The sequence below is a fragment of the Mesoplodon densirostris genome, chromosome 2 (genome assembly GCF_025265405.1).
Source record: "Mesoplodon densirostris isolate mMesDen1 chromosome 2, mMesDen1 primary haplotype, whole genome shotgun sequence".
NCBI lineage: Eukaryota > Metazoa > Chordata > Mammalia > Artiodactyla > Ziphiidae > Mesoplodon > Mesoplodon densirostris.
Genome location: NC_082662.1, coordinates 145,446,129 through 145,462,322, shown reverse-complemented (window position 1 = coordinate 145,462,322; position 16,194 = coordinate 145,446,129). Strand labels below are relative to the sequence as shown.

Below are 16,194 nucleotides of genomic sequence, written 5' to 3'. Positions count from 1 at the left end.
TTTAAAGATGCCAAGCCTTTCTGACATCATTTTTGTGCATAAATACAAGTGATGAAAAGAGAAAGGCATTGGCAATCACTTCCTCACAAGTGCCACGGTGATCGTAGGACCATCCTGATTTCAGAGTTAGTAAAATGTGAAAAATACAACACCTGTGTACCTACCATCTTGCTTAAGAGACAGAACGATTCCCAGCAGCACTAACAGCCTTGTGTCAACCTCCTTGACCTAGCCTTTCCACCCTAGAGAAAACTGTCCTCAAGTTTGGGTTTACTCTTCCCTCATTTTTAGCTACCGTTTTTTTTAAACATGTACCCTATGCAATCCATTGTTTGAGCTTGTTTCAGAATGGTTCCATGAGTGGAACTGTATCCCATTCTTTTGATGTTTTTAAAAATCATGAGAAGTTGATCTATGCTAATGTGTGTAGCTCATTTATTTTTCACTATTGAATATTCCAGTCTCTTCATATCCTGCTGTACTAATTCTGCTGATGGAAATTTGGGCTGTTTCCCGTGTTTTGCTGTTCAGTTATTTTTGCTCTAAACATTCTCAGAGTTGTTTCTTAGAACATGTGTGTTTCTCCAGGGTATATACCTGGGCAGGGAACGGCTAAGTCTAGATGAGAGTGCTTGCTGTTCTGATTGCTAGCTAATACTGCCACCCTTATTTCTGTCCACTGAATAGCCCGAGGGGGCATGTTCTGGCTGTGTTTACACACCTTCAGGGGGAATAAGCGTTTATACAAAGAATGGGGGGGGGGGATTCCCTGGCGGTGCAGTGGTTGAGAGTCCACCTGCCGATGCAGGGAACATGAGTTCGTGCCCCGGTCCTGGAAGATCCCACATGACGCGGAGCGGCTGGGCCCGTGAGCCATGGCCGCTGCCCCTGCGCGTCCGGAGCCTGTGCTCCGCGACGGGAGAGGCCACAACAGTGAGTGGCCCGCGTACCGCAAAAAGTAAATAAATAAATAAATAAATAAAAGAATAGGGGGATAGTGAAGGAGAGCTTCCCAGACCATAGTCTGACTTTGAGCCATGGCCCTGAGGGGCAAAGCCAGAAAGGAGTGGAAGCCAGATGGAGCACTGCTGTTGGCGCTGAGCATGTGTGTGAGGTGGGGCTGCCCTTGCCTGGACACTGGGTCTCAGACTGTGACATCACAGAATCCACTGTGAGTCTACGGCTGGGCTTCGGGACCTAGAAATTCAGACAAAACACTGCATGCGTTCTCAGATTGTATGGTTTTCTATTTAAATTGCAGTAAGGAAGCTGAAGTGGGCTCTCCAGGGGTACTTCCCAGAGCCCTGGTCCCCTTTGCAGCTCCCAGCTCTAGGTCCTATTGATGGGCTTCAACGGTCACTGGCTCCATGGTCTCCGATGTCACACCAGCGATTTCCAGCCCCTGGCCACTCTCTGCTGTCTCTGGGATGGCCTCCATTCGGGTCCCTTGCACTGGCTTCGCCAGGGTGCTCCCATGTTTATTTCGTGATGAGGCCACTGTCTTTTTGGTAAGTCTGGCTCTCATGTTCCTGAAGAAAGAGCTGATCCTGTTGAGTCTCTTGGTGGTGGGACCTGAACGCGCTGGAGATACGCTCCTGCCCGATTTGTGCGAGGTCTTGGACTCACTGGTGATGGGAGCACGGCTGATGCCTTTGGGAGCAGTGCCCTGCTCGCTGCCCCCCGGGCTGCCGTGGCCTTTGGCCTTTTGGTCATCTCTAGTGGCTCTGCGGCCGCCTGAGCACGGGCCAGCTGCTTTGGGGATGGTCTTGCTCCCCGCTGCCTCCTGGTGGCTTTCCACGGAACTGCAGAGCGAGGGGCTCGTCAGAGTTCTGTCCTCTCCCCAGTGCTCCCTCCTCTCCCTTCTTCCCTTGAGGGCCTGGGACACTCTCTGTGAGCTGCCATCCTGTTCGCTCGCTTTGCCTTCCTGTGGCAAGCTTGAGACGAGGGTCCCCTCATCCTCCCTGTCGGCTCTTCCTTTGACAGTCTTGCTGGTAGGTTCTGCCCCCACCACAGTCATGCCGGCCCCTGCGGAGAGGCTGGTGGACATGCTGGAAGCATACTGTGAATTGTTCTCAGCACCTGCCAAGGCCGTTTTCCCGCTCCTCAGGGATGTTCTGGCAGTGTCCCCAGTGGCTAGGGTGGTTTTGCTTCCTCCAGGCCCGTCGCTGGCTGTGGCTGCTCTGGCCGTGCTCTGCTCTTGAGCGGCAGGAGACTTGATCACTGCCGGGCTCAGAGCACCCGCTGCGGTGCCTCCTGCCACCCCTGCTGTCTCCACCTTTGTCGTTGACTGCGATGCTGACGCTTTGTCAAGCCGTGTAGTAGGCTTGGCTTTCGCAGGGGCCACATCGGGCATGGTATCGGACTTGTGGGGGTCCAGGTGGATTCCGTGCCCCCCAGCAGAAGCTGCAGGCGTGGCCCCGGCCACCTCAGGGCACGTGTGGAAGCTGCTGGCGCTCACCTGGTCCCGATCCCCCTTTCCTTGGAAATCCTCCACAGCCGGGCTCCTCCCGTCCTGCTCCTCCTCGAACACAGGCATGCAGGTCATGTCCCAGACGGGAACGGCATAGGTGTGGCTTTCACTGTCCACTGGTGGTCACAGGAGGTCAATGAGCTGTTCCCACTCGGCGAAGAGGTCTTCCCGCGCGTCCAGAGGGGGACACAGCTGCAGGTAGAAGCAGCGGCCAGTGGCCAGCTTCACGCGCAGCTGTTGTTTCTCACGATTGTGAGTGGAGATCCTCACGAAGTCCAAGGGAAGGAGCCTGGTGAGCTCTAAGGTCTTTGCAGCCTTGTGGCTCTTCCCCTTGGTGGCCTGGCTGCGCTCGGTGTGCTTTTCAGAGCCGGTGGCCCGTCGGGCCAGCAGCATGATGTCTGGGAGTGGGAGGACGGGGCTGCTGGATGTGATGCCCATGGTCACCATGCCGCCCCAGTTGTGCACGTCAATCGCGTCTCCCCTCTTCATGACCTGGATAAAGTCACTCTCGAATATTGCTGCGTACTTGAATATGTCATATTCTCCCTTGTGCAGTTGCCGCTGCAGCTTCCCCGCGGTGGTGTGGAACAGGTCCACCCAGGTGCTGCTCCGGGCCGTGTGATACGGGAGCAGAGAGTCGCCACTCATGGCTGTCTTTGATCCCGACAGGCAGCGCGGTGAAGGCGCGTCCCTGGCTCTTCCCTCCCTCGGCCTCACTGGCAGAAGAGTGAGCCGCGATGCTCCCGCGTCACACAGGCGGCCCTACGGCAGGTCTTCCAAGCCCGCCCCACAGGCCCCCACGTTTGCCTCAGGGTCTCCCAGAGGCAGGGGTGTGGGTAGGGGCACAGATGATCCCAGCGGGGATGCTGCAGGGCGCCTGGAGCCCAGGCTGAATCTCTTCAAGTGTGTCGAGAGCTATGGTAGGCTGCCCTCCGCCTCACCTCACTTCTGCTTCTGGGTTTCTATCTCCCCAAGAGGCTGTGGTGAACTTCCGTCCTAGTGAGAGAAGTCACCACTTTCTCAGCCTAACCCCCGGCACAGCCTATTTATCCTCTGATGCCCTTTGTGACCTATCACGGTCACAAAGCCCTTTGTGACCTATCAAGGTCACAAAGCCCTTTGCCTCATCCCCCAGCTGCCCCGTCAGGGCAGGGCCCCCATCCTCTCCCAAACACCCCATTGCCCCCGTGGAGGACAGGCCCATCCTGCCAGGGACTCAGGTGCGTTACCAAAATAACAGTGTCTTCAACTGGGAAAGTTTTGTGTGGGTCCTTTTTCTTTGCCTCCCCCAAATTCAGCTACTGGATGAACTCTATAGGAAGGTAAGATGAGGGGATCAATTGGAACCATTTAAGCTCATGGTTTAATTGCCTCGAATAAGGCAGAGTTGGCAGTGGCGGTCCTTAGTGTGTCCTTTCATAAAATCTCAGTAAACGTGGACGATGGTGAGTGGCAATTCCCCTGTGAAGCCTTCCCTAACCCATAACTCCTTCCCATGCCCCAGAAGCCCTCCTCTGAATAGATCCCGTCCCCAACCACACGTCTCTCATTGTATTTGTCACTCAGATTTGTGATCATTACTCGTGCTGGCCTGTCTCCTCCACCATCTGTGTACCTGTGTGCGGGACCGGGGTGGCACACTGTCTGAAAGTTGTTGCACTGAGGTAGCTCCCTCTCTGCACCATCACCTCCCACCTTGAGCGAGTCCTTTAAATGCTCTGAACTTCCGTTTGCTTATCTGCAAAATGGAAAGATGTGAGAATCGGAAGGGGGCACACGCGTTCAAGAACTTTATAAACAGCTAGGGGCTATGCACGTGTTTTTTTTTTTCTGTAAATTTATTTTATTATTTATTTTTGGCTTCTCTTGTTGGGGAGCACGGGCTCTAGGCGTGCGGGCTTCGGTAGTTGTGGCTCGCGGGCTCTAGTGCACAGGCTCAGTAGTTGTGGCACACGGGCTTAGTTGCTCCGTGGCATGTGGGATCTTCCTGGACCAGGGCTCGAAGCTGGGTCCCCTGCGTCGGCAGGTGGATTCTTAACCACTGCGCCACCAGGGAAGTCCCTATGCACGTGTTTTTAATGCATTTTCTTCCTTCAGACTAGTGTTTCCCTGCACTTGCCTGTGTGGAAATCATAAGATGAAAGGAGTGTGATGTGATCTTTTTGTAATTTCTCCTCCTTGGGTCCAAGGAAAAGCTGGTGGAGAGTAAACCATTAATTGTGTCTCCCTGCAGCTCCTAGTCTTCTCGGAAACTCTGGGTTAATCCTGGGGTCAGGAACCTTGTTGGGCCAGGGGAAACAGTGCATACGTGTAGGTCTTGGGCTGTCTCCCTTTCTCATCAGTGCTCCCCACCAAGTGCCCACCATTCCGTCCACCAACAGAAGAGACCTCTCCCCACCCTCCCGTGATGAGGTCTGTGGACGTCACAAACTGAAAGTCCAATCAACAAGGATGCTCTGACCTAACAAATACTCTCCCTCATGTGAGCTTTAAGGATTTGGCTTTGGAGCCCCAGAAGAAAAAAGTTCCTGCAGATTTGGTGTGGAGAAACCCTTCTGAGCAGGGCATTCAAAAGTTTAATTAGTGTCTGGAGGAGGACTGGATGCTGGACGTTCCAGGAGTGAACGCTGGAATTTCAGGTGGGAGCCTGTTTCTGGCTGCAGCCCGGGTCATGCCAGAGGCTAGAGGTAGAAGCCTGGGAGCCAGACACAGCTCAAGGGTGGAATGGATTCCCTCGAGATAAGGCCAGCTAAGAGCTGTGAGCTCACTGAAGTTCGAAAACCGGCTCCCAGCCCCCGCCCCTCCCTCCCCTCAATCTAGTAAAAATTGACGCTCATCTCTGTAGTTTTGGAACATGATGGTAAGAATGCTGCTGCCTCGGGTTCTTGTGCTGGTCCTATCTCAGGCTTGTTTGCTTGCTTCCTTCGCATACTACAGACAGGGCTTTGCATAAAGAAGTGGGCTGGTGGATCACTGTTCTGCAAAGATCCCATTGTGCGACTGGAGCAGGTTACCTTCTCTGAGCCTCAGTGTTCTCATCTGTAAAATAGGCATATCGTTCCTTCTTTTCCTAATAACCAAACAAGGGTTCTTGTACTTTACCTTAAATCAATGTAATTTAAAGATGCCAAGCCTTTCTGACATCATTTTTGTGCATAAATACAAGTGATGAAAAGAGAAAGGCATTGGCAATCACTTCCTCACAAGTGCCACGGTGATCGTAGGACCATCCTGATTTCAGAGTTAGTAAAATGTGAAAAATACAACACCTGTGTACCTACCATCTTGCTTAAGAGACAGAACGATTCCCAGCAGCACTAACAGCCTTGTGTCAACCTCCTTGACCTAGCCTTTCCACCCTAGAGAAAACTGTCCTCAAGTTTGGGTTTACTCTTCCCTCATTTTTAGCTACCGTTTTTTTTAAACATGTACCCTATGCAATCCATTGTTTGAGCTTGTTTCAGAATGGTTCCATGAGTGGAACTGTATCCCATTCTTTTGATGTTTTTAAAAATCATGAGAAGTTGATCTATGCTAATGTGTGTAGCTCATTTATTTTTCACTATTGAATATTCCAGTCTCTTCATATCCTGCTGTACTAATTCTGCTGATGGAAATTTGGGCTGTTTCCCGTGTTTTGCTGTTCAGTTATTTTTGCTCTAAACATTCTCAGAGTTGTTTCTTAGAACATGTGTGTTTCTCCAGGGTATATACCTGGGCAGGGAACAGCTAAGTCTAGATGAGAGTGCTTGCTGTTCTGATTGCTAGCTAATACTGCCACCCTTATTTCTGTCCACTGAATAGCCTGAGGGGGCATGTTCTGGCTGTGTTTACACACCTTCAGGGGGAATAAGCGTTTATACAAAGAATGGGGGGGGGGGGATTCCCTGGCGGCGCAGTGGTTGAGAGTCCACCTGCCGATGCAGGCAACATGAGTTCGTGCCCTGGTCCTGGAAGATCCCACATGACGCGGAGCGGCTGGGCCCGTGAGCCATGGCCGCTGCCCCTGCGCGTCCGGAGCCTGTGCTCCGCAACGGGAGAGGCCACAACAGTGAGTGGCCCGCGTACCGCAAAAAGTAAATAAATAAATAAATAAATAAAAGAATAGGGGGATAGTGAAGGAGAGCTTCCCAGACCATAGTCTGACTTTGAGCCATGGCCCTGAGGGGCAAAGCCAGAAAGGAGTGGAAGCCAGATGGAGCACTGCTGTTGGCGCTGAGCATGTGTGTGAGGTGGGGCTGCCCTTGCCTGGACACTGGGTCTCAGACTGTGACATCACAGAATCCACTGTGAGTCTACGGCTGGGCTTCGGGACCTAGAAATTCAGACAAAACACTGCATGCGTTCTCAGATTGTATGGTTTTCTATTTAAATTGCAGTAAGGAAGCTGAAGTGGGCTCTCCAGGGGTACTTCCCAGAGCCCTGGTCCCCTTTGCAGCTCCCAGCTCTAGGTCCTATTGATGGGCTTCAACGGTCACTGGCTCCATGGTCTCCGATGTCACACCAGCGATTTCCAGCCCCTGGCCACTCTCTGCTGTCTCTGGGATGGCCTCCATTCGGGTCCCTTGCACTGGCTTCGCCAGGGTGCTCCCATGTTTATTTCGTGATGAGGCCACTGTCTTTTTGGTAAGTCTGGCTCTCATGTTCCTGAAGAAAGAGCTGATCCTGTTGAGTCTCTTGGTGGTGGGACCTGAACGCGCTGGAGATACGCTCCTGCCCGATTTGTGCGAGGTCTTGGACTCACTGGTGATGGGAGCACGGCTGATGCCTTTGGGAGCAGTGCCCTGCTCGCTGCCCCCCGGGCTGCCGTGGCCTTTGGCCTTTTGGTCATCTCTAGTGGCTCTGCGGCCGCCTGAGCACGGGCCAGCTGCTTTGGGGATGGTCTTGCTCCCCGCTGCCTCCTGGTGGCTTTCCACGGGACTGCAGAGCGAGGGGCTCGTCAGAGCTCTGTCCTCTCCCCAGTGCTCCCTCCTCTCCCTTCTTCCCTTGCGGGCCTGGGACACTCTCTGTGAGCTGCCATCCTGTTCGCTCGCTTTGCCTTCCTGTGGCAAGCTTGAGACGAGGGTCCCCTCATCCTCCCTGTCGGCTCTTCCTTTGACAGTCTTGCTGGTAGGTTCTGCCCCCACCACAGTCATGCCGGCCCCTGCGGAGAGGCTGGTGGACATGCTGGAAGCATACTGTGAATTGTTCTCAGCACCTGCCAAGGCCGTTTTCCCGCTCCTCAGGGATGTTCTGGCAGTGTCCCCAGTGGCTAGGGTGGTTTTGCTTCCTCCAGGCCCGTCGCTGGCTGTGGCTGCTCTGGCCGTGCTCTGCTCTTGAGCGGCAGGAGACTTGATCACTGCCGGGCTCAGAGCACCCGCTGCGGTGCCTCCTGCCACCCCTGCTGTCTCCACCTTTGTCGTTAACTGCGATGCTGACGCTTTGTCAAGCCGTGTAGTAGGCTTGGCTTTCGCAGGGGCCACATCGGGCATGGTATCGGACTTGTGGGGGTCCAGGTGGATTCCGTGCCCCCCAGCAGAAGCTGCAGGCGTGGCCCCGGCCACCTCAGGGCACGTGTGGAAGCTGCTGGCGCTCACCTGGTCCCGATCCCCCTTTCCTTGGAAATCCTCCACAGCCGGGCTCCTCCCGTCCTGCTCCTCCTCGAACACAGGCATGCAGGTCATGTCCCAGACGGGAACGGCATAGGTGTGGCTTTCACTGTCCACTGGTGGTCGCAGGAGGTCAATGAGCTGTTCCCACTCGGCGAAGAGGTCTTCCCGTGCGTCCAGAGGGGGACACAGCTGCAGGTAGAAGCAGCGGCCAGTGGCCAGCTTCACGCGCAGCTGTTGTTTCTCACGATTGTGAGTGGAGATCCTCACGAAGTCCAAGGGAAGGAGCCTGGTGAGCTCTAAGGTCTTTGCAGCCTTGTGGCTCTTCCCCTTGGTGGCCTGGCTGCGCTCGGCGTGCTTTTTAGAGCCGGTGGCCCGTCGGGCCAGCAGCATGATGTCTGGGAGTGGGAGGACGGGGCTGCTGGATGTGATGCCCATGGTCACCATGCCGCCCCAGTTGTGCACGTCAATCGCGTCTCCCCTCTTCGTGACCTGGATAAAGTCACTCTCGAATATTGCTGCGTACTTGAATATGTCATATTCTCCCTTGTGCAGTTGCCGCTGCAGCTTCCCCGCGGTGGTGTGGAACAGGTCCACCCAGGTGCTGCTCCGGGCCGTGTGATACGGGAGCAGAGAGTCGCCACTCATGGCTGTCTTTGATCCCGACAGGCAGCGCGGTGAAGGCGGGTCCCTGGCTCTTCCCTCCCTCGGCCTCACTGGCAGAAGAGCGAGCCGCGATGCTCCCGCGTCACACAGGCGGCCCTACGGCAGGTCTTGCAAGCCTGCCCCACAGGCCCCCACATTTGCCTCAGGGTCTCCCAGAGGCAGGGGTGTGGGTAGGGGCACAGATGATCCCAGCGGGGACGCTGCAGGGCGCCTGGAGCCCAGGCTGAATCTCTTCAAGTGTGTCGAGAGCTATGGTAGGCTGCCCTCCGCCTCACCTCACTTCTGCTTCTGGGTTTCTATCTCCCCAAGAGGCTGTGGTGAACTTCCGTCCTAGTGAGAGAAGTCACCACTTTCTCAGCCTAACCCCCGGCACAGCCTATTTATCCTCTGATGCCCTTTGTGACCTATCACGGTCACAAAGCCCTTTGTGACCTATCAAGGTCACAAAGCCCTTTGCTTCATCCCCCAGCTGCCCCGTCAGGGCAGGGCCCCCATCCTCTCCCAAACACCCCATTGCCCCCGTGGAGGACAGGCCCATCCTGCCAGGGACTCAGGTGCGTTACCAAAATAACAGTGTCTTCAACTGGGAAAGTTTTGTGTGGGTCCTTTTTCTTTGCCTCCCCCAAATTCAGCTACTGGATGAAATCTATAGGAAGGTAAGATGATGGGATCAATTGGAACCATTTAAGCTCATGGTTTAATTGTATCGAATAAGGCAGAGTTGGCAGTGGCGGTCCTTAGTCTGTCCTTTCATAGAATCTCAGTAAACGTGGACGATGGTGAGTGCCAATTCCCCTGTGAAGCCTTCCCTAACCCAGAACTCCTTCCCATGCCCCAGAAGCCCTCCTCTGAATAGATCCCGTCCCCAACCACACGTCTCTCATTGTATTTGTCACTCAGAGTTGTGATCATTACTCGTGCTGGCCTGTCTCCTCCACCATCTGTGTACCTGTGTGCGGGACCGGGGTGGCACACTGTCTGAAAGTTGTTGCACTGAGGTAGCTCCCTCTCTGCACCATCACCTCCCACCTTGAGCGAGTCCTTTAAATGCTCTGAACTTCCGTTTGCTTATCTGCAAAATGGAAAGATGTGAGAATCGGAAGGGGGCACACACGTTCAAGAACTTTATAAACAGCTAGGGGCTATGCACGTGTTTTTTTTTCTGTAAATTTATTTTATTATTTATTTTTGGCTTCTCTTGTTTGGGAGCACGGGCTCTAGGCGTGCGGGCTTCGGTAGTTGTGGCTCGCGGGCTCTAGTGCACAGGCTCAGTAGTTGTGGCACACGGGCTTAGTTGCTCCGTGGCATGTGGGATCTTCCTGGACCAGGGCTCGAAGCCGGGTCCCCTGCGTCGGCAGGTGGATTCTTAACCACTGCGCCACCAGGGAAGTCCCTATGCACGTGTTTTTAATGCATTTTCTTCCTTCAGACTAGTGTTTCCCTGCACTTGCCTGTGTGGAAATCATAAGATGAAAGGAGTGTGATGTGATCTTTTTGTAATTTCTCCTCCTTGGGTCCAAGGAAAAGCTGGTGGAGAGTAAACCATTAATTGTGTCTCCCTGCAGCTCCTAGTCTTCTCGGAAACTCTGGGTTAATCCTGGGGTCAGGAACCTTGTTGGGCCAGGGGAAACAGTGCATACGTGTAGGTCTTGGGCTGTCTCCCTTTCTCATCAGTGCTCCCCACCAAGTGCCCACCATTCCGTCCACCAACAGAAGAGACCTCTCCCCACCCTCCCGTGATGAGGTCTGTGGACGTCACAAACTGAAAGTCCAATCAACAAGGATGCTCTGACCTAACAAATACTCTCCCTCATGTGAGCTTTAAGGATTTGGCTTTGGAGCCCCAGAAGAAAAAAGTTCCTGCAGATTTGGTGTGGAGAAACCCTTCTGAGCAGGGCATTCAAAAGTTTAATTAGTGTCTGGAGGAGGACTGGATGCTGGACGTTCCAGGAGTGAACGCTGGAATTTCAGGTGGGAGCCTGTTTCTGGCTGCAGCCCGGGTCATGCCAGAGGCTAGAGGTAGAAGCCTGGGAGCCAGACACAGCTCAAGGGTGGAATGGATTCCCTCGAGATAAGGCCAGCTAAGAGCTGTGAGCTCACTGAAGTTCGAAAACCGGCTCCCAGCCCCCGCCCCTCCCTCCCCTCAATCTAGTAAAAATTGACGCTCATCTCTGTAGTTTTGGAACATGATGGTAAGAATGCTGCTGCCTCGGGTTCTTGTGCTGGTCCTATCTCAGGCTTGTTTGCTTGCTTCCTTCGCATACTACAGACAGGGCTTTGCATAAAGAAGTGGGCTGGTGGATCACTGTTCTGCAAAGATCCCATTGTGCGACTGGAGCAGGTTACCTTCTCTGAGCCTCAGTGTTCTCATCTGTAAAATAGGCATATCGTTCCTTCTTTTCCTAATAACCAAACAAGGGTTCTTGTACTTTACCTTAAATCAATGTAATTTAAAGATGCCAAGCCTTTCTGACATCATTTTTGTGCATAAATACAAGTGATGAAAAGAGAAAGGCATTGGCAATCACTTCCTCACAAGTGCCACGGTGATCGTAGGACCATCCTGATTTCAGAGTTAGTAAAATGTGAAAAATACAACACCTGTGTACCTACCATCTTGCTTAAGAGACAGAACGATTCCCAGCAGCACTAACAGCCTTGTGTCAACCTCCTTGACCTAGCCTTTCCACCCTAGAGAAAACTGTCCTCAAGTTTGGGTTTACTCTTCCCTCATTTTTAGCTACCGTTTTTTTTAAACATGTACCCTATGCAATCCATTGTTTGAGCTTGTTTCAGAATGGTTCCATGAGTGGAACTGTATCCCATTCTTTTGATGTTTTTAAAAATCATGAGAAGTTGATCTATGCTAATGTGTGTAGCTCATTTATTTTTCACTATTGAATATTCCAGTCTCTTCATATCCTGCTGTACTAATTCTGCTGATGGAAATTTGGGCTGTTTCCCGTGTTTTGCTGTTCAGTTATTTTTGCTCTAAACATTCTCAGAGTTGTTTCTTAGAACATGTGTGTTTCTCCAGGGTATATACCTGGGCAGGGAACGGCTAAGTCTAGATGAGAGTGCTTGCTGTTCTGATTGCTAGCTAATACTGCCACCCTTATTTCTGTCCACTGAATAGCCCGAGGGGGCATGTTCTGGCTGTGTTTACACACCTTCAGGGGGAATAAGCGTTTATACAAAGAATAGGGGGGGTGGGATTCCCTGGCGGCGCAGTGGTTGAGAGTCCACCTGCCGATGCAGGGAACATGAGTTCGTGCCCCGGTCCTGGAAGATCCCACATGACGCGGAGCGGCTGGGCCCGTGAGCCATGGCCGCTGCCCCTGCGCGTCCGGAGCCTGTGCTCCGCGACGGGAGAGGCCACAACAGTGAGTGGCCCGCGTACCGCAAAAAATAAATAAATAAATAAATAAAAGAATAGGGGGATAGTGAAGGAGAGCTTCCCAGACCATAGTCTGACTTTGAGCCATGGCCCTGAGGGGCAAAGCCAGAAAGGAGTGGAAGCCAGATGGAGCACTGCTGTTGGCGCTGAGCATGTGTGTGAGGTGGGGCTGCCCTTGCCTGGACACTGGGTCTCAGACTGTGACATCACAGAATCCACTGTGAGTCTACGGCTGGGCTTCGGGACCTAGAAATTCAGACAAAACACTGCATGCGTTCTCAGATTGTATGGTTTTCTATTTAAATTGCAGTAAGGAAGCTGAAGTGGGCTCTCCAGGGGTACTTCCCAGAGCCCTGGTCCCCTTTGCAGCTCCCAGCTCTAGGTCCTGTTGATGGGCTTCAACGGTCACTGGCTCCATGGTCTCTGATGTCACACCAGCGATTTCCAGCCCCTGGCCACTCTCTGCTGTCTCTGGGATGGCCTCCATTCGGGTCCCTTGCACTGGCTTCGCCAGGGTGCTCCCATGTTTATTTCGTGATGAGGCCACTGTCTTTTTGGTAAGTCTGGCTCTCATGTTCCTGAAGAAAGAGCTGATCCTGTTGAGTCTCTTGGTGGTGGGACCTGAACGCGCTGGAGATACGCTCCTGCCCGATTTGTGCGAGGTCTTGGACTCACTGGTGATGGGAGCATGGCTGATGCCTTTGGGAGCAGTGCCCTGCTCGCTGCCCCCCGGGCTGCCGTGGCCTTTGGCCTTTTGGTCATCTCTAGTGGCTCTGCGGCCGCCTGAGCACGGGCCAGCTGCTTTGGGGATGGTCTTGCTCCCCGCTGCCTCCTGGTGGCTTTCCACGGGACTGCAGAGCGAGGGGCTCGTCAGAGCTCTGTCCTCTCCCCAGTGCTCCCTCCTCTCCCTTCTTCCCTTGCGGGCCTGGGACACTCTCTGTGAGCTGCCATCCTGTTCGCTCGCTTTGCCTTCCTGTGGCAAGCTTGAGACGAGGGTCCCCTCATCCTCCCTGTCGGCTCTTCCTTTGACAGTCTTGCTGGTAGGTTCTGCTCCCACCACAGTCATGCCGGCCCCTGCGGAGAGGCTGGTGGACATGCTGGAAGCATACTGTGAATTGTTCTCAGCACCTGCCAAGGCCGTTTTCCCGCTCCTCAGGGATGTTCTGGCAGTGTCCCCAGTGGCTAGGGTGGTTTTGCTTCCTCCAGGCCCGTCGCTGGCTGTGGCTGCTCTGGCCGTGCTCTGCTCTTGAGCGGCAGGAGACTTGATCACTGCCGGGCTCAGAGCACCCGCTGCGGTGCCTCCTGCCACCCCTGCTGTCTCCACCTTTGTCGTTGACTGCGATGCTGACGCTTTGTCAAGCCGTGTAGTAGGCTTGGCTTTCGCAGGGGCCACATCGGGCATGGTATCGGACTTGTGGGAGTCCAGGTGGATTCCGTGCCCCCCAGCAGAAGCTGCAGGCGTGGCCCCGGCCACCTCAGGGCACGTGTGGAAGCTGCTGGCGCTCACCTGGTCCCGATCCCCCTTTCCTTGGAAATCCTCCACAGCCGGGCTCCTCCCGTCCTGCTCCTCCTCGAACACAGGCATGCAGGTCATGTCCCAGACGGGAACGGCATAGGTGTGGCTTTCACTGTCCACTGGTGGTCGCAGGAGGTCAATGAGCTGTTCCCACTCGGCGAAGAGGTCTTCCCGCGCGTCCAGAGGGGGACACAGCTGCAGGTAGAAGCAGCGGCCAGTGGCCAGCTTCACGCGCAGCTGTTGTTTCTCACGATTGTGAGTGGAGATCCTCACGAAGTCCAAGGGAAGGAGCCTGGTGAGCTCTAAGGTCTTTGCAGCCTTGTGGCTCTTCCCCTTGGTGGCCTGGCTGCGCTCGGCGTGCTTTTTAGAGCCGGTGGCCCGTCGGGCCAGCAGCATGATGTCTGGGAGTGGGAGGACGGGGCTGCTGGATGTGATGCCCATGGTCACCATGCCGCCCCAGTTGTGCACGTCAATCGCGTCTCCCCTCTTCGTGACCTGGATAAAGTCACTCTCGAATATTGCTGCGTACTTGAATATGTCATATTCTCCCTTGTGCAGTTGCCGCTGCAGCTTCCCCGCGGTGGTGTGGAACAGGTCCACCCAGGTGCTGCTCCGGGCCGTGTGATATGGGAGCAGAGAGTCGCCACTCATGGCTGTCTTTGATCCCGACAGGCAGCGCGGTGAAGGCGGGTCCCTGGCTCTTCCCTCCCTCGGCCTCACTGGCAGAAGAGCGAGCCGCGATGCTCCCGCGTCACACAGGCGGCCCTACGGCAGGTCTTCCAAGCCCGCCCCACAGGCCCCCACGTTTGCCTCAGGGTCTCCCAGAGGCAGGGGTGTGGGTAGGGGCACAGATGATCCCAGCGGGGACGCTGCAGGGCGCCTGGAGCCCAGGCTGAATCTCTTCAAGTGTGTCGAGAGCTATGGTAGGCTGCCCTCCGCCTCACCTCACTTCTGCTTCTGGGTTTCTATCTCCCCAAGAGGCTGTGGTGAACTTCCGTCCTAGTGAGAGAAGTCACCACTTTCTCAGCCTAACCGCCGGCACAGCCTATTTATCCTCTGATGCCCTTTGTGACCTATCACGGTCACAAAGCCCTTTGTGACCTATCAAGGTCACAAAGCCCTTTGCTTCATCCCCCAGCTGCCCCGTCAGGGCAGGGCCCCCATCCTCTCCCAAACACCCCATTGCCCCCGTGGAGGACAGGCCCATCCTGCCAGGGACTCAGGTGCGTTACCAAAATAACAGTGTCTTCAACTGGGAAAGTTTTGTGTGGGTCCTTTTTCTTTGCCTCCCCCAAATTCAGCTACTGGATGAACTCTATAGGAAGGTAAGATGAGGGGATCAATTTGAACCATTTCAGCTCATGGTTTAATTGCCTCGAATAAGGCAGAGTTGGCAGTGGCGGTCCTTAGTCTGTCCTTTCATAAAATCTCAGTAAACGTGGACGATGGTGAGTGCCAATTCCCCTGTGAAGCCTTCCCTAACCCAGAACTCCTTCCCATGCCCCAGAAGCCCTCCTCTGAATAGATCCCGTCCCCAACCACACGTCTCTCATTGTATTTGTCACTCAGATTTGTGATCATTACTCGTGCTGGCCTGTCTCCTCCACCATCTGTGTACCTGTGTGCGGGACCGGGGTGGCACACTGTCTGAAAGTTGTTGCACTGAGGTAGCTCCCTCTCTGCACCATCACCTCCCACCTTGAGCGAGTCCTTTAAATGCTCTGAACTTCCGTTTGCTTATCTGCAAAATGGAAAGATGTGAGAATCGGAAGGGGGCACACACGTTCAAGAACTTTATAAACAGCTAGGGGCTATGCACGTGTTTTTTTTTTCTGTAAATTTATTTTATTATTTATTTTTGGCTTCTCTTGTTGGGGAGCACGGGCTCTAGGCGTGCGGGCTTCGGTAGTTGTGGCTCGCGGGCTCTAGTGCACAGGCTCAGTAGTTGTGGCACACGGGCTTAGTTGCTCCGTGGCATGTGGGATCTTCCTGGACCAGGGCTCGAAGCCGGGTCCCCTGCGTCGGCAGGTGGATTCTTAACCACTGCGCCACCAGGGAAGTCCCTATGCACGTGTTTTTAATGCATTTTCTTCCTTCAGACTAGTGTTTCCCTGCACTTGCCTGTGTGGAAATCATAAGATGAAAGGAGTGTGATGTGATCTTTTTGTAATTTCTCCTCCTTGGGTCCAAGGAAAAGCTGGTGGAGAGTAAACCATTAATTGTGTCTCCCTGCAGCTCCTAGTCTTCTCGGAAACTCTGGGTTAATCCTGGGGTCAGGAACCTTGTTGGGCCAGGGGAAACAGTGCATACGTGTAGGTCTTGGGCTGTCTCCCTTTCTCATCAGTGCTCCCCACCAAGTGCCCACCATTCCGTCCACCAACAGAAGAGACCTCTCCCCACCCTCCCGTGATGAGGTCTGTGGACGTCACAAACTGAAAGTCCAATCAACAAGGATGCTCTGACCTAACAAATACTCTCCCTCATGTGAGCTTTAAGGATTTGGCTTTGGAGCCCCAGAAGAAAAAAGTTCCTGCAGATTTGGTGTGGAGAAACCCTT

The 16,194-nt window shown here is 54.0% G+C and overlaps 2 protein-coding genes across 2 annotated transcripts; both read right to left on the bottom strand.

Moving 5' to 3' along the window:
- Positions 1-6,924: 6,924 nt before the first annotated feature.
- On the bottom strand, positions 6,925-8,706 carry LOC132483427 (Golgi-associated RAB2 interactor protein 4-like). Its single transcript, XM_060088721.1, has one exon. It carries the CDS (start codon positions 8,704-8,706, stop codon positions 6,925-6,927), a length of 1,782 nt encoding a protein of 593 aa, XP_059944704.1.
- Positions 8,707-12,515: 3,809 nt separating this feature from the next.
- LOC132483435 (Golgi-associated RAB2 interactor protein 4-like) lies at positions 12,516-14,288 on the bottom strand (the record flags this gene model as incomplete). The annotated part of the gene is made up of 1 exon (XM_060088729.1): positions 12,516-14,288. A coding segment is annotated over exon 1 (1,773 nt), but the record flags the coding sequence as incomplete, so codon positions are not given.
- Positions 14,289-16,194: the final 1,906 nt, after the last annotated feature.

Bases quoted from the DNA above. Each gene is read 5' to 3' on its own strand.
- LOC132483427 (XM_060088721.1), bottom strand. From the start codon at position 8,706: ATGAGTGGCGACTCTCTGCTCCCGTATCACACGGCCCGGAGCAGCACC.